Here is a 26,236-nt window from a genome sequence, read left to right as displayed (position 1 = left end):
ATTTCCAGAATTATGACACACATACACTTTCAAACTTAAACTGTTTAGAACTTCCCACAGGAGCTCTTTAAAGATGGATATAAACACATGTAGGTTTGGAATTACCACAACTATCTTCAACCAATCTTGGTAGAAATTATTGCTCTCGCCTGCCAAGGCTCTTAAACCTCAAGCAGAAAATCTAACTAAGAGACATATTCAGAAGGGCAAATTTATAATGCTGAACAAAATATTTCAGTAAGAAATCACTGCTGAAACAAATGGTTGGAAGATTTTGAAAAATACTTGCTGGAGGAAGGGACTTTTAACAGCTTTGTGCAAGATACACTGTCAAGGCTTAATGTTTCCAAAGTCACAAAACTGCCAAGTAAAACATTATTAGGAGTTACTTTTACTTTGACAAATGTACCATCAGAAAAGTTCTTTTTTTGTTGAGCGGTCTATTGTGATCTTTGTTCCTGTATTTCAAAGGTGAAACAATACTGAAACAATTTATCAACCTTGACAGAATTCTAACTGTATTCTGGAGTTATCTGCCTTGCAAAAGCTCTGTGGGAATTCTACTCAACTGCTTTCCCCACTGGAAATCAAGCAGTCCAGGAGAGTAGTCATAATCAGTTTGCATTTGCCGCCCAGTTCATCTTTTGTTCTATTTCTTTTTAGCTGGTTACTTTATTAATAACAATTACTAGGCACAAGTGGACCTGAACCTCACAATTTATTGTTGAGGATGATTCAGTGTTGATTTAAGGGAAAAATAAAATATATACCAGAGACAGAGAAAGGAAAAGAAAAATGACAGACACAGGTTGTAGTGATGTTGGATTCTAGACAAATTGGGAGAAAATGCAGCACACTTTGCAGTAATTCCCAATCTAAGAAAATATTACAGATGAGAAACCGAACACGGTTAAGTTTGTGTTTTAATTGGTTGCATAAATCATAACATCCACTACAAGTGATTAAAGCTGACCAGTGTTCCCTCTAAGCTGAGTTAGTGTGAGCTAGCTCAAATCAAACTCTGAACTGAGACAAAAGGTCCCAAACCAGTGAGTTCAGATCCCCCTTTTCCCAGCTCTGGTTGCCAGAAAGGGGGTGGGGGTTGTCACCTGGGAAGGATTAAATGGCTGCTAGCCATTTAACCTGTCTGTTTTCTCCCCCCCCCCCTTTGAAGAAGGCAGAGCAAAACCAACAGGCTCACAGCCATTTAAACCTAACAGCTGACAGGTGAACCCATCCTGCTGTTAGCTTTAAATGGCTGCTATCCATTTAAACCTAACAGCTCAGCTGCAGACCTGTGCTGCTCAGCTGTTTAAATTGCCAGACAGCCAAACTAGACAAAAGTTCAGGAAATATTTGGGTGGCACTGGCCCAAGTTCATGCCAAATTTTGGCTTGTGAGCTGATTTGTGCCCATCCCTACTCAGGGAAATACCAAGTCTAAAAAGTTGGGAGAGGGAGTTTGAATTATTTGAGGGCTTGGCTATCAGTAAAACATTTGTTTACAAAAATATTTTCTTCCTTTGCATGGACATAACATTGACTTTCAGTACTATATAACAGAAGAAGATGTCAGAGGTGAAATGGGGAATGATAAATGATACCAAATTTAAGTGATGAAAGCAATGACCGAGTGTCACAATCACTTCTAATAAGGTAAGATGAATGGACATTCCTGTGAAGCTTATGTTCAACATGAATCATAAATAGAACCATTTGCAGGAAAGTCATTTTCACTGTCCTAGTCCTCCATGACTGACACCCCCCTGCCACTAAAGGGCTTTAAACATTATAATGCTATAATTGACCTAACCTTATAGCATTATAATTTATCAGATTCTCTGAATTTCCAGAATTTTAAAAGTCCTCAGTTCCTTTCAGCACAGAGATATGCCTTTCACCTTGTATCTCTGCCATAAAAAGGCCTAGAGACTTAGCTTTTTTTTTTTTAAAGAAAGATAGGAATTCAGATTTCTTTGATTTGTATAATTGCAATTGCATTTTTAAAATGCAATAAATATCCACAGATCTTATTGCCTTATTTTAAGCATCACTTTCTGCTTTTGGCAATGCAGTCTCCAGTTCTTAATCTAGATTTGGTTCCCATCTCTGTACTGGGATATAGCATGGCAGATACTTTGCTTTATTATGACATTTTTGTCTGTACTGGGATATAGAACAATAGATACTTTTTAAATAAAAAGCAACACACCCCAATATATAGCAGGGTAAATTCTCACAAAGGACAAGAATAACCTCATTTCTGAGCTTTAGTGATTCAGTCATACAGACAGGGGTTCACTAGTTGCCAGCTCTGAGATGAGAAATGCCTAGAGATTAGGGGGGTGCAGCCAAAGGAGAATGGGCTTTGGGGAGATATAATGCCATAGAGTCAACCTTCCAAGACAGCCATTTTTTCCAAGGGAACTGATCCTGGTTGTCTGAAGATCAATTGGTACTACCTGGAGGGTGGCAACCCTATGGCTCACACAAATTATTTCACACACACACACAAAATACCTCTACCTAGAAACAAGCATATCAAGAAGAAGGCTAGGTTACAACTTTTCTCCCAGGTTTCTAGTTTTCTAATGTGCAGGGAAATTTTTGCATGGTAGAGCATTCGGTCATTCAATACCCCGCTTATAGTCTAAAGTGATATAGTCCAGTCACAGGTTTACCATGGCATCTTTTCTTCTGAAAAGCTGACCCAAGACTACTGGATTTTTTAAAATGACATTGTAAAAAACTCCAAAGCTTTGTGCTTGTATTATTTATTAATAGATATGGAGGGCTGGAAAACCTTGACACCATAATGCTGACATTACTTACTGCCAGACCCGCAATGCCTTTTCCTCCTAAAACAATTAAAGATATCTATAAAGGGCCTGAATTATTAATAAAGAATAGCAAATGAACAGTGACTGTCCCTACTTGCACACAGAGGGTTTCAGGGATTTCAATGAAACGCTGACATAAGGCTGTTTTGTCAGTTCACAGGAGTTTTTTTGTTACCAAAAGAAAATGGGAATGCAATGACCTAAATCATCACGGTCTCTTTCTCTCTCTCTGTCTCTTTAAGTGGTTGCATTGCTGGCACAACAGCAAGTCTGTCACAAGCAATTTACAAATCAGTATTTCAGCTTTATTAAAAAAATATCTCTGCATGGAGTTCAAGTCAGATTGGGCTGGAGAAATAAACGCTTCAGAGTTTAATTAGGAACTCTTTGACTCTCCAAGATAATTTCATTTTCTTCAAATCATTAAATAGATAAATTCAGATAGTTCTGCTGATTCAGCAAATTAATGTCTGTAAACAGCAGGTTTGAAAAAATGCAAAGCAAATCTCATTTCAGCCAGTAGAAATCTAAGAAAGGCTAGGATATTCAGCTAAGCCAGTTCTTGGTCCAGCCTAGTTACTGAAGAACTTTTGATGCAGTCATCTCCGTTTTAATTCTCTTCCACTATGAACTAGTTTTTCTTTTTGATCTTAGGTTGCAGTTCAGCACATGAGTGAAAAATGACTGATTCTCACAAATTAGGAACATTAAAGAAAAAATGGAAATAAATGAACTGCTAGTCCAGTCCTTGACACAAATGGCCTGTTCCCCATTTTTGTATATGGTGAGTGAGTCTCAGGCTTACCCACTTACTCCCCCAACTTGCTTCCTGCAGGAATAAGTGAGAGATCAAAGCTGGAGATCCTGAAAAATAAATATCTTTCAGAGCCTGGGATATCAAATTTTCTAAAATGATCAGGAAGTATCAGGGGGCTGGCACGCTCAAATAAATATGAGATCTTCCACTTGGTCATTCACTTCTCTCAAATGGCCAGGGGAGCAAGGGAAGGATGTGGCAGAGGAGTACAAGCACAAACATTTTTATGATCTCACCATGTTCAAAGGTGCCCCTTGAGCAGAGAACATCATCCACAGAGGCCTGGAGGCACTTTCAGTACAAATCAACTGTTAGTGTTTAGGTAAGGTACGTACTTGCCAGAACAAATATATTACTTAAAACTTCCACTGCATTATAATTCCCTAGTTGCTCATATGAAATAAAGGAAGAGAGAGAGGAAAGGGAAAAGAACAATTGTAATAATTTTATCATGCAGGACTTAAATGATTTAAAGTGTGCTTATTATCACTGAATTTCAATAGCATCCTACAGGTCTTCTCTGTACTTCTTGGAGTCTATTATAGATGGATTTCATAGGAAGTTCAACTCTGCACTGCCCCAACAAATCTTGAAAAACTGAGCATACAGATCTCCAAGTGTAGATTAGTTTGAAGCTCCCGTTTACTGAATCACCCTTGGTCCATCAAAGGCAGTATTGTCAACTCAGACTGACAGAAGCTCTCCAGGGCCTCAGGCAGAGGTCTTTCACATCACCTTCTACCTGATCCTTTTTAACAGGAGATGACAGGGATTGAACCTGGGACTTTCTGCATGTCAAGCAGATACCCTACCATGGAGCCATGGCTAAGTGCTCAACACTTTTAACAATTTTAATGTACAAAATAGAACTAATAGTTAAAAGAAAACACTGCATTTGGGGGAAAAGGAATACCTGGATACAATTTTATTTTCTGTTTGAAAAAGAATATGATCCATAAATTGTGTTCTTCTAGTTTGTTAGACTAGTGGCACCATGAACACAGAAATCACAGTGGGAATGCATTCATGGCACTCCAGATCATTCATTATATCTCTACATATGATTCTAGCATTCAAGCATAGCTGGAAGAATCATTTGGATAGAAAAAGTAACTGGTGACACATTAATGTGTTATCTTTCTCCCATCTCCAAAGGAGGTGGTTTTATATTCAGCAAAAACAATTTGTATAGCAGCAACACTATGAAAGGCATTATTCACCTTAACTGAAACCTTTGGAATGCCACTGGTTTCAACAATTCTCTTGCTAAAATCCAAAGGACTTCTAATTACATAATGTTTGGATGCACTTGTAGTTTTCAGCAAGTCCCAAATGTCATAACTCACAGAATTGTCCAGGCATTCATGTGGGTGACTGGGACTATGCTCTCCCAATCCCAACTTCCATGCATGAAAAGGACTTGTTAACATGGCATCTGAGGAAGATCTGCTGACATTTGTGTGACAAAAATTACAGATCTTGGTAGTCCATAAGTGTATGCTTATGTAGCTATAAACTGGATCTGAGTTGTGTGAGAAAGAAAGGAAATCCTAGTTGATTTCATTGACTGAAACTGGGCTGCATCAGTAATTACTGGTTTTAAAGGTGCTACAATAATGTCTTTTTAAAAAACTGTCATTTTAACTTTTAAACACACACAAAAGTGCCAGAAGCCCTGTTTTGATCAGCCAAATGGGGGGAGGAGGGATAAACTCCCCCTTCTCTTCCTTGCAGCCCCAGTCTGAGTCACAACCAGTGTTCCCTCTAAGCTGTGAAGTCTTGTGAGCAAAAATTCTACTTCATGAGCTACTGGCATTAAAGTTGTGAGCTGCTGCATGAATTAGTTTGCTCTGGGGCCATTTTTCCTGAGCTGAGATAAAAATATGTGAACTGGAGACTAAAAAATTGTGAGCTAGCTCACACTAACTCAGCTTAGAGGGAACACTGGTCATAACTATGTGTGCATTCACAATGTGCCTTTTACAGACTGTGGGAAATCTGTTATCTTTGTCTGACTTTTCTAGTGTCCCAGACTGCACATACTAGGACAATTACACATTCAGGAGTACATGGTAGACCCCATGCAAATGGAGCCCTTGGTCCTTGGAAGCTGAAGCTAGCATGGTGGTGGAGGAAAGAAAGTGCTGTTGAGTCACAGCTGATTTATGGCAACCCGGTGGGGTTTTCAAGGCAAGAGACATTCACAAATGGTTTACCATTGCCTATCTTTGCATAGGACCCCTAGCATTCTCTGGAGGTATCCTATTCAAATACTAGCTGGGACCAACCCTGCTTAGCTTCTGAGATCTGACAAAATCGATCTAGCCTGGGTCAGCCTCCCAGACCCCAAAGAGCATCACTGGTACTCAAATGAATGCCTAACAAGGTTTATACATTTGAACCACAATAACACATTCTCACATAAAACATCTGCTTTGGCCACACTCATTCTCAATATAAATTTCTTTTTAAAAAATCAATAAGGATAGCAACATTTTTTTAGATGAAAGCATTTAATAAATATTACTCATTCTCTACAAGGAGACATATCATCTCAAAACCCCATAAACTAATTATCACTGGTTTCAGATCCATTACTAAAATGAAATGGCATAAATGTCCTGACCTCTACTGCCACTCCAAGTCACAAATCATTTAAAACAGAACTGACAATATATAGGATTTAACACTATCACAGAACTTTTGCTATTAAATTGCCATTTCTCAGTACTTTTTGTAGTTGTTTACACTGAGACTCCAATGAGCATACAATGCTCCAGATCAAGTGGATAGTGGAATAAGCAACACACACACACACACACACACACACACACATAGAGTGAGAGAGAGCTGTGTAGACAGATGTTTCCATGTCCTCTTCTCAGTTCCTACTGCTGTAACTTGTTCCTTCAGAGTGTGGTAGTGACATAAAATACCCCCTTCCAAAAACAGGCTGTCCAATTTATAGTCAGCAGCTAGATTATCAATCTATGAGCAGGTGAGGTTCCCTCCTATGTGCAGGTACAACACAACCCAGAAGATTTCTAACCTTCCTCTTATTGCCTCAGCAGGGCAGCTGGAACCTGGGGGGTGGAGTAACCCAGGTTGAGGCCAGGCATGATAGATATTGGCCTGGCTATCCATTTTCACTCTAACAGCTTTTTTTAGAAGCAGTTGAAGGGAGAGGGAGCTGAGTCCAAGTACAGTGGAGGAGTGCCAGGTTGGATTCACTCAAACAAAAAACAGAGGGGAACAAAATTTATGGGACCCACCCACATCACCCTGGCAGACTGTAGAGCCAGACAAAAATACGTCTTCAGATTTTATATTATGTTTGGGTTGGGTATGGGTGCTGTAAGGGAAGACTGAAAGGGAAACTTTGCTGGGGGGACATAGAGGCTCTCAGTAGTTCTTCTTCCACCTTCCCCACTGATGGCCTCAGCAGTGGGAGTTGGAAGAATACATGGTAGACCTGTTCTGTCACAAGTAAGGACCATGTCGAATAGTTTATCCTTTATTTAGGTCTTTAATTGGTTGATTATGATCAAGGAAAGCATCTATCCCTTGAACATGCAAAACTTACATCTAATATAAGCAAAATTATGTCATGGATAAGTTTGCCAGCCTCCAAGTGGTGGCTGAACATCTCCTGCTATTACAAGTGATCGCCAGGCAACACAGATTGATCTGCCTGGAGAAAATTGTCTCTTTGGAAGATGGACTCCATGGTACTATACTTGATAGGAGTTCCTCACCAAGCCCTGTCCTCTACAGGCTCTGTCCTCCCCAAATCTCCAGGTATTCCCAACCTGGAGCTGGCAAACCTAATCTCTTAGAAAAGTAGAAGTTATCCAGTTATTAACAACTCAATACTACACCAAATGAGAACTAATCAACAAAACAAAGGAGACCTGGGTAATTACGTGGCTGTAAAATACAAGAAAATCTCCAGGGTAACACCAGACTTGAATACTTAACAACACTTAGAAGTATTAAACATGTGTAATTGAGAACAATATGTGAATAGCAAAGCCCACTCTAACAAGGGAAATTCTACTTACAAATAATACAACAAAGTAATGCAATATAAAACAGTGCCAGTGGCGTAGCTAGGGCTTTCGGGGCCCGGGGGCCCAGATTTATGTGGGCCCCCCTACGTGTGTGCACGCCGCCGGAAACAGGAAGTGACGTCACTTCCGGCGACGTCATGCCACCGCCGGAAACAGGAAGTGACATCACTTCCTGTGACATCATCCCCCCCCCGCCCGCGCCACCTGCCGGAAACGGGAAGTGACATCACTTTCTATGACATCATTCCCCCCCGCGCCACCTGCCGGAAGCAGGAAGTGACATCACTTCCTGTGGCATCACTTCCCCAAATGACATCATTTCCCCCAAATGCCACTGCCGGAAACAGGAAGTGACTTCACAGCACTTCCTGTGACGTCCCCAAAAATCCCCAAATATCACCGCCGGAAACAATTTTGTTCTCAAATCCTGTATATACTTCATCGGTATATGGGATAAGGCACTTTCTCAACTGTGCTGCATAATGCAGCCTATTTATTTTGTCCTGTTTGCTCTGTTGGCTCTATCTGCGCCACCTTCATCACTTTCGGGGTGTGGATCCCCCAGTGGGGTGGGCTCCCGACTCCCTCCACCGGCTGTTTCTGATAGCCCTGCGCCCCCTCTTTCATTTGATATGTGTCCCGTGCGGGTGCCACCCTCCCGCCGGGAGATGCCGCAAATGAGCCCCCTTGAGGCTTATGGCGGCAGGGCTCGGGGGAAGCGAGCTAGACTGCTGTTCTTTTGAGGGGTTATAGAGTGTTTCGAGCCCGTCCCTGTGGCATCGGTCCCATCGTTGTGGGACCCAGGGGGGCGGCGCAGCGACCCACCAAAGCAGCCTGTCACTAATAACACAGGTCAAGATGCAGGACAGGAACCCGGAAGTGACTGACAGGCTGCTTCAGCGGGCCGCTGCGCCGCCCCCCTGGGTCCCACAACGATGGACCGATGCCACAGGGACGGGCTCGAAACACTCTATAACCCCTCAAAAGAACAGCAGTCTAGCTCGCTTCCCCCGAGCCCTGCCGCCATAAGCCTCAAGGGGGCTCATTTTGCGGCATCTCCCGGCGGAGGGTGGCACCCGCACGGGACACATATCAAATGAAAGAGGGGGCGCAGGGCTATCAGAAACAGCCGGCGGAGGGAGTCGGGAGACCACCCCACTGGGGGATCCACACCCCGAAAGTGATGAAGGTGGCACAGATAGAGCCAACAGAGCAAACAGGACAAAATAAATAGGCTGCATTATGCAGCACAGTTGAGAAAGTGCCTTATCCCATATACTGATGAAGTAAATACAGGATCTGAGAACAAAATTGCACCAGAAGACACAAACACAAAGCTCCCTTACACTGAATCAGTGCTTGGGTCCCACCAAAGTCAGTATTGTCCACTCCAGTCACAAACACAAAGCTCCCTTACACTGAATCAGTGCTTGGGTCCACCAAAGTCAGTACTGTCACATAAGAACATAAGAGAAGCCATGTTGGATCAGGCCAATGGCCCATCCAGTCCAACACTCTGCGTCACATAAGAACATAAGAGAAGCCCTGTTGGATCAGGCCAGTGGCCCATCCAGTCCAACACTCTGCGTCACATAAGAACATAAGAGAAGCCCTGTTGGATCAGGCCAGTGGCCCATCCAGTCCAACACTCTGCGTCACATAAGAACATAAGAGAAGCCCTGTTGGATCAGGCCAGTGGCCCATCCAGTCCAACACTCTGCGTCACATAAGAACATAAGAGAAGCCCTGTTGGATCAGGCCAGTGGCCCATCCAGTCCAACACTCTGTGTCACATAAGAACATAAGAGAAGCCCTGTTGGATGAGGCCAGTGGCCCATTCAGTCCAACACTCTGTGTCACATAAGAACATAAGGAGGGAGGGAGGGAGGGAGGGAGGGAGGGAAGGAAGGAAGGAAGGAAGGAAGGAAGGAAGGAAGGAAGGAAGGAAGGAAGGAAGAAAGGAAGAAAGGAAGGAAGAAAGGAAGGAAGGAAGGGAGGAGGGAGGGAAGGAAGGAAGGAAGGGAGGAGGGAGGGAAGGAAGGAAGGAAGGAAGGAAGGAAGGAAGGAAGGAAGGAAGGAAGGAAGGAAGGGAGGGAGGGAGGGAGGGAGGAGGGAGGGTGGAAGGAGGGAGGGAGGGAAGGAAGGAAGGGAGGAGGGAGGGAGGGAGGGAAGGAAGGGAGGAGGGAGGGAAGGAAGGAAGGAAGAAGGAAGGAAGGAAGGAAGGAAGGAGGAGGGAAGGAAGAAAGGAGGGAAGGAAGGAGGGAGGGAAGGAAGGGAGGAGGGAGGGAGGGAAGGAGGGAGAGGAAGAAAGGAAGGGGGAGGGAGGAAGGAGGGAGGGAAGGAGGGAGGGAGGGAAGGAAGGAAGAAAGGAAGGAGGGAGGGAAGGAGGGAGGAAGGAAGGGAGGGAGGAGGGAAGGAAGAAAGGAAGGAAGGAGGGAAGGAAGGAAGGCCGCCCCTCCCGCCAGCCCCCCTCCGCTTTCGGCCCCCTCCCTCCCTGCCTGCCCTCCTTACCTGCTTCCAGGGCGGCGGCGGCGAGTCCGGCGGTGAGGCGGCGAGGCCGCTGGAGGGCCTCCAGCGACCAGCGCCGGCTTCTCCGACGCCCTCCCCCGGCCTCCGCCTGCACTGGAGGCCCGCGCGCGGGGCCCTGCGGCGGTCGCGGAGCCGGGGAAGCGTCGGAGAGGCCGGCACTGGTCGCTGGAGGCCCTCCAGTGACCAGCGCCGGCCTCTCCGCCGCTTCTCCGGCCTCCGCCACCGCCGCCGGGCCCCGCGCGCGGGCGGGGAAGGCGGCGAGTGCAGCCGGCTTCTGAGGGGCCCCTTGGCATTGCCAAGGGCCCCCCCAGACCCTCCAGACCTGGGGCGACCCGCCCTCCCCTCCCTCCGCCACTGGTTGTAGCCATACTGCAGGGACCCAATGACAGCCACAAACACAGCACACACCAGGGGACAGGTTATCCTCTGCGGAAGGAAAGAAAGGGCCGGTCAGTTCAGCTACACTTCCCGAAATGTACTCTGTAAATAAAGTGCAATCTCAAGTTTGGCCTTCTTGAAAAATCAAAATCAAGACAGCATCTCGCCTCCCAGACTGAATGCACAGGCTTCTACACCTCCCAAGAAAAATCTTTAAAATATTTCTGGCTGCCTATGAACTCAAGGTAGCTGGGGATTCCCACAGACATCTACCTGCACCCTCCCCTTTCTGTTGAGCCAACGGCCTTGCTGAACTCCATGGGCCAAGCGCAAGAAAGAACTCTACTGGGACTTGATGCTCGGAGTGACCGTCCAACCAGTCCATCTCCCTCTGCAGTCCTGCCCTCTTCGTTACACTGATGCATCTCATCTCACAAAACCTGATGCCCCCCTTCCTTATTTCAGTCAGAAGGGGGCCTAGAACGTTTTGTGAATGGGAAGTCAAAGCCTCAGCCACACTACAGGGCAACTACCCCTTCAGAGCACTCCAGAAGTTGCTCAAGACTTGTGCTGCTGAGGCCGGTTCCTGACCATCAAGGGGAAAGCAGCTGATGCTAGATGAGATCAACTGGACCAGGCACATCTGCATACTAAGAAACCTCCAGAGGCTTCTTCTAAGCAAGCTCTTCCTTCTTGTTTACAGAGCTGGGGTTTGCAAAGCCTAGAAGCGACTTTCTCAGAGGCCTTGACCAAAGCCGTAAGCGGCAAGGCAGGAAACGAGCTGGGGGTAAGAGGGCCGGAAACCAGCAGCAACTGGGCTGTGCCGATGGCTAAAACAAGGAGCTAAAAGAGAATGTCCAAGTATGAAATACTTAGGGGAGGGACGGTGGCTCAGTGGTAGAGCATCTGCTTGGTAAGCAGAAGGTCGCAGGTTCAATCCCCGGCATCTCCAACTAAAAAGGGCCCAGGTAAGTAGGCATGGAAAACCTCAGCCTGAGATCCTGGAGAGCCGCTGCCAGTCTGAGAAGACAAGACTGACTTTGATGGACCGAGGGGGAGTCTGATTCAGTATAAGGCAGCTTCATATGTTCATATATGTTCAAACAGGAAACGTTCAGTTCAAATCTTCAGTGGCTCCTTAACATTGAACCGAGAAACCCTGAAACCTCTTCACCTCCTTTCTATATGACCGGCAGCACAATTGTAAGCAGAGTTTCCCCCGCACCCCCATCTCTCACCGGGGGAAGTCTCCCGGGATGGAGGTCTCCCGGCCGGAGCCCCGGCGGCAGCTTGGAGGGTCCCGCCAGGCCAGCCTCCCCCTTTCCCCCGGCTGATGCCACCCGAACCAGCCCCAGCAGCGCCTCCCCCGGCCCAGGCGGCAGCCCCCAGCCCCAAGGACAAGACCCTCCCCCCGCCACGGGAGAAGCCCGAGGAGGCTGGTGCGCATGCTGCCGCATGCGCGCCTTCTGAGGCGAGGGAACGACGACTCCGAGCGAGAGAGGAGAAAAGCGACGGACGCGACGCGGCGCGCCTTTCCCGCGCTTTGCTTTCAATTGTGTGAGTGACTGAGGGGGGAAAAAGGGGGAGGGGGGAAGGGAAGGGAACGAGGAGCCCTGCGTGTGCGCGCCGCTCCCCACCCCCTTCTTCCGCCGTGCGCGCGCGCTCCCCCTCGCGCTGTCGGGCGCCGCGGGCACCTCCATTCTTTTCCTCCCCCCCTTTCAGCGCAGGCGCAGCAACGTCACGGCCATTGTTTTGGGGGCCCCCTTGCCAACGCGGGGACCCCCAGACCTGGGGCGAGCCGCCCTCCCCGCCCCCCCCCCTACGCGTCTGAACAGTGCAATAATCAATACAAAAGCAGGTTGCTCTTGAGAAGTAAATATCAAGTCAGTCCAAAAGTGTGGCTCAGCCAACAATGTTCTTCTCTGGCCACTTGAGACGTGACCACTTAAAGAGACTTGACCACTGGTACAGCTTTGCTTCTTTAAGTGTTCTAAGTGTTGTTAAGTATTTAAGTCTGGTGTTACCCTGGGGCTTTTCTTGTATTTTACAGCCTAATGAGAACTAGTCAGACAATACTGTCCACTTAGACTCTTAAGATTTTTTCTTAAAACTTTTTGAGAATCCTACTAACTTGTCTCACACTAAATTCTTTTTCTTCTGTAAATATTTGCTAGCAATGCTTGAATATTGCTGATTAGCTTATCTTAACTTCTTAGCCAAATAGGAGATGGGTTAAAAACCATTCTTTCCCTAACTCAGCAACCAGCTTGGCAGTTACAGATACTAAAAACCACATGGCTAGTATATTTCTAGTACTGTTTGCTTCAGCATTCTAATATGGCTGGGCTCTGACCTTTTCTCTTTGACCTTTTCTCCTTCAATAGCCACCCTGATATTTCACAGGTAGGCAATCCTTTTGGCTTGAGTGCCAAAAATGCAACATCTACCAGTGGCAGTAAACAAGAGAGAAGACATATGAGGGCTGTGTTTGGCTAGAGATGGTTGGAACCAGCTGAGCCCAAGCAGTGCTGCTAGCGCACCTAGGCCTCCACAGACTCAGCTTAGGCTGTGTGTATCATGGGGGGGAGGGGAGGTTTGTGTGAGCAGTGCAGAACACTGTGGGCAATAATATTTCTGAAATTATCTGCAAGGCTTGCTTAAAAGAACTTTATGTCTCTTTCTCTTTCTCACACACAGGAGAACAGCAGACTGGCTGAACAAGGTCAAAAGAAAGTTGAAACCAACAACTCTCACTCGGTATGGAAGTACAAGTGTCTTGGCTCTCTCTGATTCAGCATGACAGATTTTCAGCATCCTGGGGAGAGAAACGCAATTCTATGAGATAAAAATGAAAAAAGCTTGCTTTATTGCGAACCAGCAGGGCATTGGAACCCCACTGGAAAAGGGATGGAAATTATAATGGATCTGACACCTGCATGTGATTGGTAAACCAGGCTATCATTATCAGACACTTGTGCTACTATTAACACCTGATTTTTTTTTTAAAGACGAGTTGAGAAGAAAAGAAATTCTCTGAATATTCAGAAAGAAAACTGCATTTGCCAGAAGTGTCTTCGGTTCAGCTGAAGTCCAGATATAGTGTAAAAAAAAATATTCATTGAAAGGGGTAGAGAGCCGTCTTCTCTACAAACAGAAAGTACACTGCTAATCTAAATGGAGCACACATGACTTGTCAGGCTTGCCATGATTGACACAAATTGAACCAGTTAAGCTCTGGGTTTGTTCTCTGTTACATCTCCTTTGATTCTGTGCATTCCACCAACTTCAGTTATTAAAAGGCCTTCCAAAATACAAAATACAACCATTAAGGAAGCTGGCCCAGTGTTAAGCGTAAGCAGAAAACAATTCAGCCTGGCAGTATTTCTAATGAAAATGGTACAGTGCTTTTAAATTCATTGATGTTGACTCAGAATGATCTTTGTGTAGTTACTGATATAATAGAACAGATTTGTCACTGCAGAACTCTCACAGGAACACTACAAAAATAGGTAACATAATATTCATCAACAAGACTCACTGTTCCATAAACTGGGTCTTCTTAGGAGCATGAGTTGTATGAACTATACATAGTATGTTGTGTGAATTATCAATGAAATTTACAACGTTCTGTGCCTTATTGGGGTTTTTAAAAATACCAGTAGTATAAAATCTGTTCTGCATTGTGACTTGAACTTGTAGTAGGTGTCTCAGACTCTATTGAGAGTTGCTGCAGGGCAACAATGAAAGAATTTCCTGCTTCAGTAAAACTAGGAATGTATATTTATGATATGCCCATTTAGTATATATAATGAAGCTATATGGCATCCTTCATAAGGACCTTTGTTTCTTCAGATTAGTAGCTTTATATTTGCTTCAGCACCAGACATACTAAAACTGAAACTTGTTTCAGTGGGTAGTCAGCAGAACAGTTAGATCTGAGTGCAGTAGCACCTTAGAGCAGGGATGTCAAACATGTGGCCCCCGGAGGGCTCCTTTCAGCCCCCCAAGCAATTGGCCCTTGTGTGCTTCCTTCTCCCTCTCTCTTGCTTCCTTCTGCTTCTCAACTTGCTTTGCAAGGCTTGCTCAATCCCACAGGAGCTACAGCGCAAAACCTTGATTTTCTCCATTAGTTGAGGCTCCTCCCCCTCATGGCCCCCAGGGGAGGGAGGGAAAGAGCCAAAGCTTCCTTTGCCCAGTTCTCTGGATCCCATGGGAGAAATACAAAAAAAGCACCTTTAAGACCCAAAAGTGCTAATATTTTAAGCATGTTTTATTTTAACGTTTTTTTTTTTTAAATCTTCGGTTATGTTTGTCTGTGTCCTTTAAAAGGTTTATATCTCTGCTACCTAATCTTAAATAGATATACACATGTCCCAGCCCGACACGGCCTGGTCCGGTCCAACAAGGTCTCATTTATGTCAGATCCAGCTCTCATGACAAATGAATTCAACACCCTTGCCTTAGCAACTAACAAGTTTGAAAGTCAAAACTTCATTTATCAGATTCAAGTTGGAATGGAGATCTCTGAGTCTTTACATCCCCGTCAGAAGGTAAACAAGGGACTCAGGATACAAAGGTACAATGCATATTGTAATCAGTTTGATTAGAGCAGAAAGGAAATGCTAGAAGGCCAAAAATTAGCATCTGTAGTGAGATAATAATCTTATGTTCCTGTTCAGCCCTGGTGGGGGCCATTGTTCTGAACTCTGAATTGAATGAAATAAAATTGGAAAAATACAGAGATGAGCACGGTCCCTGTACAAACTTTATATTTGCTTACATGAAAATTCAGTATGTAAAAGAAATTTGGGACTGGCCCAAATACTAGCCCCTTTGGTATCACCCTAGACTTCTATTTAACTATTTTTAACCAATGTATTTTCATAATTACCTTTCCCCCCATTTTCTGCAAGGGCTCTGTTGTTCTAACATGTGCTTATATGGAAAGTATTCTTTGTCATCCCTATGAGCTGTGCAGTGAATGCTACAGCTTCAGTCAGTCTTTAGGTCAGAGACCTTTCAGTACAGTTTTTCTACCGCCTTTTAAGGATTCCACTGTATTTTTCTAAGGTTCCAAATGTGGCTTCAATTTACTTTTTTCAGACTTTCTTTTTTGGCACGGAGAACAGCATTTGGGCTTCTGGTAACCTCTTTAATTTTCCTCTGGGCAGCAATGCAACTTCTGCAGACTGCCCTTCAATTTTCGTTTTTGGTTTTCTACTGAGGAGAGTCAAAACTTCCTCATAAATCCCTTGAAGGAATGTATTTAAAACAAGATTATTTCTGATGGCAATTCTGTGTTTTAAAGTATTTTGTAACTATAGACAAACTAGGTAATAAAAAGTTTATCCAGGCTTCCCTTTTCCTCTGAGTGCCCCTTTCCTGTTCCTAGTACTCATCAGCCACTCCCTTTCATACCATTCTTGTTTGGCACAGGACTCTTCAAACTCCCCGATATAACTCTGGGTCCTTTGCCATCATAACAAAGTTATTTCAAAACCCATAAAACCAGCCAAAACTATTACTGAAATAAAAGCTTATAAAAACTAATTTTTCCTTATTAAGTATTTTATGCTATTGCACCTCTCTTGTGTTGTGAATCATGTTTTATTCACAACATATTCTGACATCAGGAGCAATACTCTAAGCTTGTGAGCAAAAAGTCTACTTTGTGAGCAACTGGAATTAGAGTTGTGAGCTAATGCATAGTTTGTTCTGAGGCCATCCTGCCTGAGGTTAGACAAAAATGTGTGAGCTGGAAGCTAAAAAACTGTGAGCTAGCTCACACCAACTCAGCTTAGAAGAAACACTGTTCAGGGGTTGTAGAAACATCACATCATCTGATTGTCGTCTTTAAGCTATGACTGATTCCACATTAGCCTTTGTCCCAGTCTCACAGATCAGGGAGCAAGCAGGGAACATTCAGCCCCACTCCAGAGATGCCAGTGAAGGATCCTGGAAAAAGAGTTGCCGCAAGGAGCACTGCACAGAAGGGAGGCAAGTGCTAAATGCGCAAGGTTGTTTAAAACTGTTGATAAAAGTAATAGTTTTAAATGGTATTTTCTTTTATAATATAATTGTATTGCCTCCTACTTCCTTCTTAAAAAAATAGATTTTATTTTATTGAATCTAATCCAATACAAAGGGAGCATAGGGTTAGGGAAAGTAAATAATAAAAATATAAATGTAAAATACAAGAATACAATTTAGATCGTTGGATGCATATTAGAAACAATTTACAAAAACAATACATAATATGCTAGGTATTAAGAATTAAGAAATAGACTACAATTCATTCTAGTAGGCAAAAAGGAAATATTCCCAAAGAATTCCAAAACCGGGTCCCACAGCAAATCATAATCTATAGCCAAATCAGTATCATTTTCAAAGAAAGGGTTAAAGAGGAGGGCAATGGCAAGAAAGGTTTGCTTTCTAAAATATATAATTACTTAATTGACTCTCTTCATTCAAATCCACCCTCTTATATTAAATGTTGGAATTTAATGCTACCTCAAAGGCTAGAAGAAAGCAATTGGAAAATGATCTGGAACTCCCCCTCCATTAAGGCTAAAAACATTGGTATTCAACTCTAATTTTTTAAAATGTATTCACTTTGATATTTAACCCTGTCATGATGAGTAAAATCTCTAGGGTCTCAAGTCCAGATTGTAGGAATTGTAAAACTAAAGGCTCTCCGTATCATATGTGCTGGGAATGTCCAGCGGTGTCAAATTTTTGGAATAAAGCGGTAGAGCAAATAAAACTTATATTTGATTTAACCATTCCAGCAGATTTAAAACTTCTTTTATTTGATATCCGATGTGATAAATTGGAGAGTAAAGATCAGAAATCTTTAATCTCGACAATGTTGGCAATATTATCTGGATTCCTATGAACAAATGCGTAATAAAGGTTTCAGTAATCAGTAATCAGATAAAAGTAATATGTATTCTACCATAGATCCAGAGTAGTTAGCTGTATTAATGTGTTGCTGCTACTGGACTCTACTATTTTGTATCCTACCAGTTACATTTGAGAAAAAAACCTACAGGAAACTCATTTATACACTGAACCAAGAATGATTAGTTCTCCGCTAATCCCAAGAGATTGCTTCTACCTACTAGTCATTTCTAATAAACATTTTAATATTAAACTCTTTGAAGATTAAAAGAGAAAGATCAAAATGTGATGGCACTAATTAATGAAACAACATTTGATGTAATAAAATAACCCCTTGAATTTTGTCCTCCTTCACAGTGACTTCAAAGTTAAAGTGACAAAGTTGTCCAAGCAATTTTTTCTAGCCTCTTACTTGAAACTGGAACCTACTGAACCCATAATTTTTTTAAAAAACTGTAATGATCATACTCCTCTCTTTTAACATTCACTCTTCCTCCAAATATCTATAGATGATGATTAGCGGAGTACATTGAATAAAGATAAAATCACAATAAAATCATAATAAAACTAATTACAACATTCATCAAAGTGCAGTAAGATGATTCAGCAAGATGGCATGACAGCAAGGTGGTATAGCACCAAGTAGTACCACAATACAGCACCACAGTACAGTAGTGCAGTAGAGCAGTAAAGCAGTAGGGGGGAGGCCAACCGATCGATAAATAGATGCCCGCTGCCTCATCCAAAGACCTGGTGGAACAGCTCCATTTTGTAGGCCCTACAAAAGGCCAATAGGCCAGGTAGGGCCTGGATCTCCATAGGGAGCTGATTCCACCCGGTCGGGGCCAGGACTGAGAAAGTCCTGGCCCTGGTGGAGGCAAGACGGGGATCTCTTGGGCCAGGGACTTTCAGAAGATCTTGGGAGGCCAAATGAAGCGATCTCCGGGGGATATATGGGAGGAGATGTTTCAGTAGGTATGTTGGTTCCAGGCCGCGCAAGGCCTTGAAAGTAAAAACTAACACCTTGAAACAGATCCAGTACTCTATAGACAGCCAGTGCAGGTCGTGGAGCGCCGGCTGTATGGTCACCAGTACAGGTGATGCAGTCAGCAGGCGAGCTTCCACATTCTGCACCCACTGCAGTTTCCGGGTCAGTTTCAGGGGTAGGCCAGCGTAGAGTGAGTTACAGTAGTCCAGCCTGGAAGTTACCATTGCATGGGTCACTGTAGCCAGGTCTTGGAGAGATAGGTATGGTGCTAGCTGCCTGATCTGCCATAGATGGAAAAAGACTGATCCAGCAGCCACTGTGATCTGGGCCTCCATGGAGAGGGAGGCTTCCAGAATCACCCCCAGATTCTTTACCTGTTTGGCTGGCACCAGAATGGTGCCACCCAAGGCTGGGAGCTGGATGCATGAACCCCCTCCCTCAACTCAGGTACAGGACCTCTGTCTTAGTTGGATTTAACTTCAGTTGACTCTGCTGTAACCATCTAGCCATGGCTCCTAATGCCTCGGATAGCTGTTCAGGGGTGGAAGATGGTTTGCTGTCCATCAACAGAGAGCTGGGTGTCATCAGCATACTGGTGACAACCCAGTCCAAAACCTCGGGTAATCTGGGCAAGGGGGCACATATAGATGTTAAATAATATGGGCAAGAGGGTAGCTCTCTGCGGCACAGATTAACATACCAAGGCTGTGGATACATAGGGTGCTGTCACACGTCACATTAAAAGTGGGTGTGTAGTGCTCAAATTTGAACCACTGAATATTGATTCGATGCAGGGTCATTCAGATGAGCATCCAAGAATGCTACTCATTCTGTTGTTGAGTGTTCAGACATCCAATACTATCAAGCTCTTTTCTTGGAGCATGCGTGATCAGATGGTGATTTCTGGGGGGGGGGGGGTGTCCACTGAACATGCGCCCAACTGTTTGGAGGTGGAAAATCAAACATTGCTTCAGAGGCGGGGGGGGGGAGGGGGAAAATTTCTGGAATTAACGTTGCCAATTCAAACCAAGGAACTGCCAGGAATTACTTTCCTAGAAATTGGCAGTGACAATGATATCTGGAAATTCTCCACATTGAAAAAAAAGATTTTTTTCCTATTCTGAATAGTGGGATAATGTTTCCCGCCCCCGATCCTGTGTTGATTGGAGAAGCAGAAGCGTCACCTCAGATTCCCAGATGATCTGGCAATGCGCATGTCTGCTGGGGCTTTTTAAAAAAAAAAAAAAAAAGGTGGGAGGGGCAGTAAACATTCCAAGGGGCAGTATCGCGCGTGAGCTGTCCAAACAGGAAAAAGCCGATCTTGTGCTGCTTTTTTGAAAAAGGGCCGGACTTTCTGTGCTGTCAAATTAATGCGGCACTGATCCGCAGCAAGTCGGAATGACCCTGCCAGATGTGGATGTGTGGATGAACATATTTAATCCGTCAGCGAGACGGAGCTGAGTCGCCACTAATGGTACGCGTGGCCGCACCCATAGAGTCAGAAAGGCAATGCAGACAGGTAAATGCAAACAGAAAGAGAAGAGAACAGAAGAGGTAATTTGCAGCTGCTAGACAGCTGTTCAGCATCTGTAGCCTTTGATTCCATTGGCCATGCTGGCTGGGGCTGATGGGAATTGTAGGCAAAAAACATCTGGAGAGCTACTGTTGGCCACCCCTGGTATAAGGCTTAGCACAGTGTTTGCGGAAAAACATGAACCAAGCCCCCTCTTCCACATGTACCAAAGACCTATCCCTCTAGCCAATCTTTGGTTGAAATAGCCATGCAGTGCCTGAAAACAGTTGTAGGCAGAAAACATCTGGAGAGCTACCATTGGCCACCCCTGCCATATACTTATGGGTGAGATTCTTCTAACAGCCCACGAGTATCTGTTTGGAACACATAAGGGAAGTCAAAGCAGGCACATGATGGACAGAGCCATGTCCATCTATTTCCAGTGATCATTTTAATTTTTTTCTCAAGAGTGGTGGGTTGCCAGTCCTACAATCTAAAGCATAGTTACACCCTTCTAAGCCCACTTGAATGCATTTAGAAAGGTTTAACTCTGCTCAGGACTGCAGTAAACAGTTTGTATTACTAGGCTCTAGACTAGAGCTTTAGACTAGAGCCAGTTTGGTGTAGTGGTTAAGCGCACGGACTCTTATCTGGGAGAACCGGATTTGATTCCCCACTCCTCCACTTGCAGCTGCTGGAATGGCCTTGGGTCAACCATAGCTCTTGTAGGGCAGCTGCTGTAAGAGCTCTCTCAGCCCTACCTACCTCACAGGGTGTCTGTTGTGTGTGGGGGGGAGGTAAAAGGAGATTGTGACCACTCTGAGATTCAGAGTATAGGGCGGGATATAAATCCAATATCATCTCTTCTTCTTCTCTAAGGACAATTCAGTTTCATGCATTTTCCTTCAGAAACAAGGATGGGGGTGGGAGTTACAACTCCTATGAAATTTAAGATTATTTCCCCCCTTCCCCTGATTTTGTTTGTGTGGGTTTATTGTTGTACATTATGGAAGAGTTTCTGTGATAAACACTAATTGCAATAACAGGATGTAAATCTCTGCTTAAATGCTTCCTGAAACAAAAACAAAACCACAGATGCAGCAAAAATCTCATTTTCTAACAAACAGAGCTTGTTAGAAGTTTGTTCTTACCCAGTCGAGGGGTTCATGATGCAGCCTCCTTTGTCAGTAGATGCCTTGCAGTTGCAACCCCTTTCCAGTGTATCATGGTTCATTCCAAAATTGTGGCCCAGCTCATGAGCCAGAGTTACTGCTGCTCCCAAAGGGGTGTCTGAATGATCCTCAAAGATAAACACAATCAGAGAGAAGGTAAAGCTCACTGTACAAATGACAAACTATTATAGCCTTATACATTACAAGCAGAAACCCATGAGAAACTCACCGCAATATTCCCTTACTAATTCTATGTCCCAGAAAAGGACTGAAAGTGCAGTGAATGCTTGTCAGGTATTATACAGCTGCCACTTTTGTTTCCCTCCTTGGCTTGTAACTGTATCTGTATACACTCACCTTTGTCTCTGGCCTTAGGCACTGGGTCTTTGCCTCCTTGCCTTGCAGTCTGGTAGCTGCCTATTTTCATTTTTACATGTAAATGTCTGTGAGGTGCATGCTGATATCACTGTGTACTTTTTTTTTAATATAATAGAGGAGGTCATTGTCTTCCTCTGGTGCCCCATGAATTTGGTTCCCTTGATTTTATGTGCTCTGAACTTTGGAATTCTGAAGATGCTGGTATTTCGAAAGTAAGCTGCTCTGCCTACATACCTCCCACCCATCCTCAGTGCCTGTCACTGGCACTCTGTCTGCTTGCTCTCCCTGACACTTTGCCCTCCTCGCTGCATTTACCAGCCATCACCTTCCTAAAGCACCTCCCCGTCATGCTGCTCCAATTGGAGCAGCATGTACAGATAACACTTCTCTGTTATAAGGGATTTATGTTCCTCTTCCATTTCTCCCCTCAAGTAAAGACCTTAAGGATCACCAACTACAATAAAAACCTACCCTACCACTTCTGAGATTCTGCTTCAGTTGTTTCTGTTTTCTGAGGTTAAATGAGCGGCAACCCAAGAAAAACAGAGTTGCACTTACCTGTAACTGTTGTTCATCAGCATTTTCTGTGCAGACACACATTGGGATTGTGCCTGCACAGGTCAGCCATGGATAAAAAATTTTCCAGCTAAAAGCTATCTGAGGGGTTACTCTTCTCCATCCAGAGCCGATGTGAACAGCTTTTCCCACCCAAACCATCACATGCTCCAGAGGCAAGTGTTCCCTTTCCTGCTCTGGAGTGGGGAAGAAAGGGAGCCTTGAAATGGCTGCTAGGCGTTTAAAGGAAGAGCTGATGGGTACTTCACTCCTCAGCTGTTAGGTTTAAATGGCCAGGGGTTTCAGTATAGCTGAAAGCACCCAAATAAAAGGTGAATAAAATTGGCTTTTTTCGGGCTCAGCTATATCAGTAGCTGAATATAGACCTCTGATCTATATTTAGCTTTCATAATACCAGAAAAATATTGCTTTGGAAATACTGATAAGATATTTTTCAGCTATTTGTTCAGCGTAGTTTCTGTTGAATGCACACCCCTAATATATTTAACCACTTTTCAAAGTTAATTGTTACTGTCTTTTTAACTGTTTCACTGCCTCTACTTGGGTAGAAAAGCAGGACAGAAATGTTTTAAATAAAAATGTCATCAAGCAAGGATGGACCAACCTATCAGACAGTATGATAGTTATATATAAGCATGTATTATATAAATAAGGCTGAAAAGTATATGATCACCTTGGTAGTGTGACAGTTCAGTGGTATGAGTAACACAGCAAATCACTGGGTGAGACCTACTTTGTATTGCGTTGTATGTGTATTTTAACTTGGTTTTGTTTTAATGATGTTTTTGTTGATTTTAATAGTTTTTAAAATGTGTTTTTATTCTGTATATTTTAAACCTGTGAACTGATGACAGAAAGATGGGGTGCAAATAAATAATGAATAATTCTGCACCAACTTAAAGAAATTCTAGTAATTTTATGTAGGGTTGTGCTAAAATTTAACTCATGAAAAATACTATAAAAATGCAGCTTGGAAGATAACAAAAAAGTATCTTCCTGAAAGAAATACCTATACTTTCCCCATAGCTGTTTACAGCCACTTTGTTTCCCCTGTCTTCTGCTATGCAAGTGCCCTGGAGTCCGCCACTCTTAACCATTACACTACACAGGTAGTAGGGTTGCTATAAAGCATGATAGTTAAGAAAAGAAGATATTTCTAATAGGATTAAGACAAGTTAGTTTTATTGTGCATGTTGTGCACTATACAATTCTTAAACTAAAGTTTGGTCTTATTCATTTTATTTTTTACATTTCAGGTCCTCAGCAGTTCTTCAGTGTCCTCAGTGGCTCTACTGAAACCTAAGGTTAACAGTTTGAGGGGTAGCTGGACTTAATTACCAAATGGGAATTTAACTAAATGTGGATCCAGTCTGATCCTGCTGGCTGTGTATTTTGTGGGAATTAAGAGAGGCAGGGAGACAGGTGGCACTTCAGTGAGGGAAATGTCACAGCTGGATAGAAGGACAGTTCTCTCTTGTTGTCAAGACAACTGGAAGATCTTCTCATGTTGTGCTGCAATATATCCTTGCACGGTTGTGACAACTGTTGTGACATCTTCCTCATCTGCACTGTGAGGGCATTGTCCCCTGCAGCACAGCATAAGGGCACCCAGTTGTCTTGGAAACATGAGAAGGCATCTCCTTTCTTCTCCACAGCGCAATAAGCAATTTTTTGCCTCTGTTTGCTGCCAAGTCCTCATCAGTATAAATTAGTAGTATTGACATTTGACTTAACAATAACTCCAAGGTTAATCCTTCCTCTGCCTATGTCTGCAAGCCTACTTTACAGATTAACCACATAGGTCCCCATTTTTGTAGGGAGTTCTCTTTCAGACATACCCAAATTTAATCTGTTGAAACAAAAGCACATCATTTTGAAAAATTTTCAGAGCTTGGAACACTGAATGCAAAATCTGTAATGTCTAAAGTGATTCACCTCTATTGTTCCTAGCTCTGAATTACAAACATATGTAAACAACAGTAGCTATAATTAATCCTGACTGCAAAGATGCAGTTAAGGAAAAGAAAGGCTAAGAAGGAAACTATGATGTAATGATCATCAAATTTGAAAGCAGTGAACACATAAAAAGACAGAATTTGCAATGCCTGATTCATAACAATGCTGTCTGAAAGCAAGTGATTTTAAGGCTCTCTCTGAATGCTGAATATTTTAAAGAGGCATCTGAGCCACTTAACCACATTTCATGCTTTCAGTCGCTTTTATTATTTTCATTCAATGTAGTCCCCAAATAAATAAAATCATGAATACTTGCACAGCTGGACTAGAGCAATGGGTGATTTGGCTTTAAAAGGACAACACTCTTCATGTGTTGTTAGAATATCTGGATCACTCTGAACACTGTCTTATTGGGTATCCAGAGTGATTTTTTAAAGGCTAGGAAAGCAATATCACACTGAACAAACTGACTGAACAAACAAACATTTTTAATTGCTGATTAGAAAACTGTATGGTGGAAAAACAATGAACAGATTTCTGAGTTTATAATTTATTCTTCCTTTGGTTTATAAACAATTTTCCATTAGACAGATGTTTTAACAAGATGGTTCACAATCACCAAACAGGATACCATCTACTACCTCAAAGATTCGAGACTACTGAACACAACATTAGAATAGTTTCATGATGATACATGACATTTCTTGAACTTGTCATTCAAGGCAGCCTCCAACAAAAAAACTGCATAGTGTCATGGGTGGATTGAACATTTTCTTGACTATGCAAGATCCTGGTGGGTGGCTGTTCTGCAGGGCCACCTGCTCCACAGGCCCACCCAACAATATGGGAAACTTGCAAGGTGGAACCAACAGGAATAACTGGATTTAAACCAATTTACAATTGGATTTAAACGTTTTATACTGTTAGTGCTCTCTACTACTCTGAATTGTGGGAGGCTTAATAACAACACTATAGGGTTTAGTTTCCTTTTGAATGGGAAAGTAATAGAGTTACATGGTACCTTTTGCAAAGGTCCCCTCCGCCCCAAAAACAAACAAACAAACAGAGCATGGAGGAGCAATGAAGCACAGAGAAAGGCAGTGGCAATGTGTAAAGCAATACAAGTTTTGCCAAAAACAAACTGTTTTCTTGTACAGCCCCCCTGAGGGTGCTTCTTTCAGCCAGCTGAAAATATTAGTGTCAAAACAGACAAGATAATAGATGATTCATAATAATATTTTCCCAACATTTTAAAAGGGCAACTGCAGCCATTCAGGATCTTGATTTACATGTGGTCTGTCATGTAGGAAATACTCTGCCACCAAGACATGGGTTTGCTAATCAAAATCATTCCCACCATTTTAAGTGTCATGGGTCAGCAGGGCACAGAACCCTGAAGGGGCAGAAGACTCTTCAGATGAGGAATAAGCATGTGAAGAAGGTCCCAGCCTGTAGCCACTTCTGGACAGCCTGCTAGAGGAAGCTACTTCTACAATTTACAGCCTGATAGCAGTATCCCAGCTGTACAGCTCCCATGGCTCAGTATCAGGAAGCATCCCACCATCCACCTCACTTGTCCCACCTCCAGAACCGTTGGTGCACAGACGAAGAAGGGTTCGACATGAGATGTTGGAAAGGTGGAAGAGTGTGTGATTGGCAGCCCAGCAACACCTGGATTCAGACAGTGAGGATGGGGGTGTATATGTACCAGCATGATGCAAACCAACTGGAAGACATGCCTGGAGAAAGGAGATTGGCTATGGATGTGTCATTTTACTCCCAGCTTTGCTGCCCCTGCCTTGTGACTCTGAACCTTTGGACCATGTATTGATTCTGATTTCTGAATTTGCCCACAAACTTGTTGCTGCTGCCCAATTACCCACACTGTGTTCCACCTGGAAGCTAGATCCAACCACATTGTGCCAGTTGTGCCCACATCTTGTCTTGCCTGCGCTCCAGCTCGGCTGCCCTGCCCTATGCCTGGCGTGTTCCAGGACATTAAGGGGGAAAGGATAGCAAATGACAGGGTGCTTGTCTTTTCCTCATCATATCTATATATCTAATAGCCAACTCTACCTTTCTTTGCAGATACTTAGATCCATGAATCATACCAAATGTAA

General features: G+C 43.6%; 1 protein-coding gene across 1 annotated transcript in view; it reads right to left on the bottom strand.

Moving 5' to 3' along the window:
* The window catches only part of ADAM12 (ADAM metallopeptidase domain 12), a 359,573-nt gene that overhangs the window by 86,058 nt on the left and 247,279 nt on the right, over positions 1 to 26,236 (bottom strand). Inside the window, exon 11 of the mRNA XM_060241431.1 lies at positions 21,186 to 21,334. Coding sequence (XP_060097414.1) covers positions 21,186 to 21,334 — 149 coding nt within the window. The remainder of the gene's footprint in view (positions 1 to 21,185; positions 21,335 to 26,236) is intronic.

Source organism: Heteronotia binoei, chromosome 6 (genome assembly GCF_032191835.1).
Source record: "Heteronotia binoei isolate CCM8104 ecotype False Entrance Well chromosome 6, APGP_CSIRO_Hbin_v1, whole genome shotgun sequence".
NCBI classification, from domain to species: Eukaryota; Metazoa; Chordata; class Lepidosauria; order Squamata; family Gekkonidae; genus Heteronotia; species Heteronotia binoei.
The sequence above is the reverse complement of the archived record's forward strand: the minus strand, read 5'-3'. Positions and strand labels throughout refer to the sequence as shown.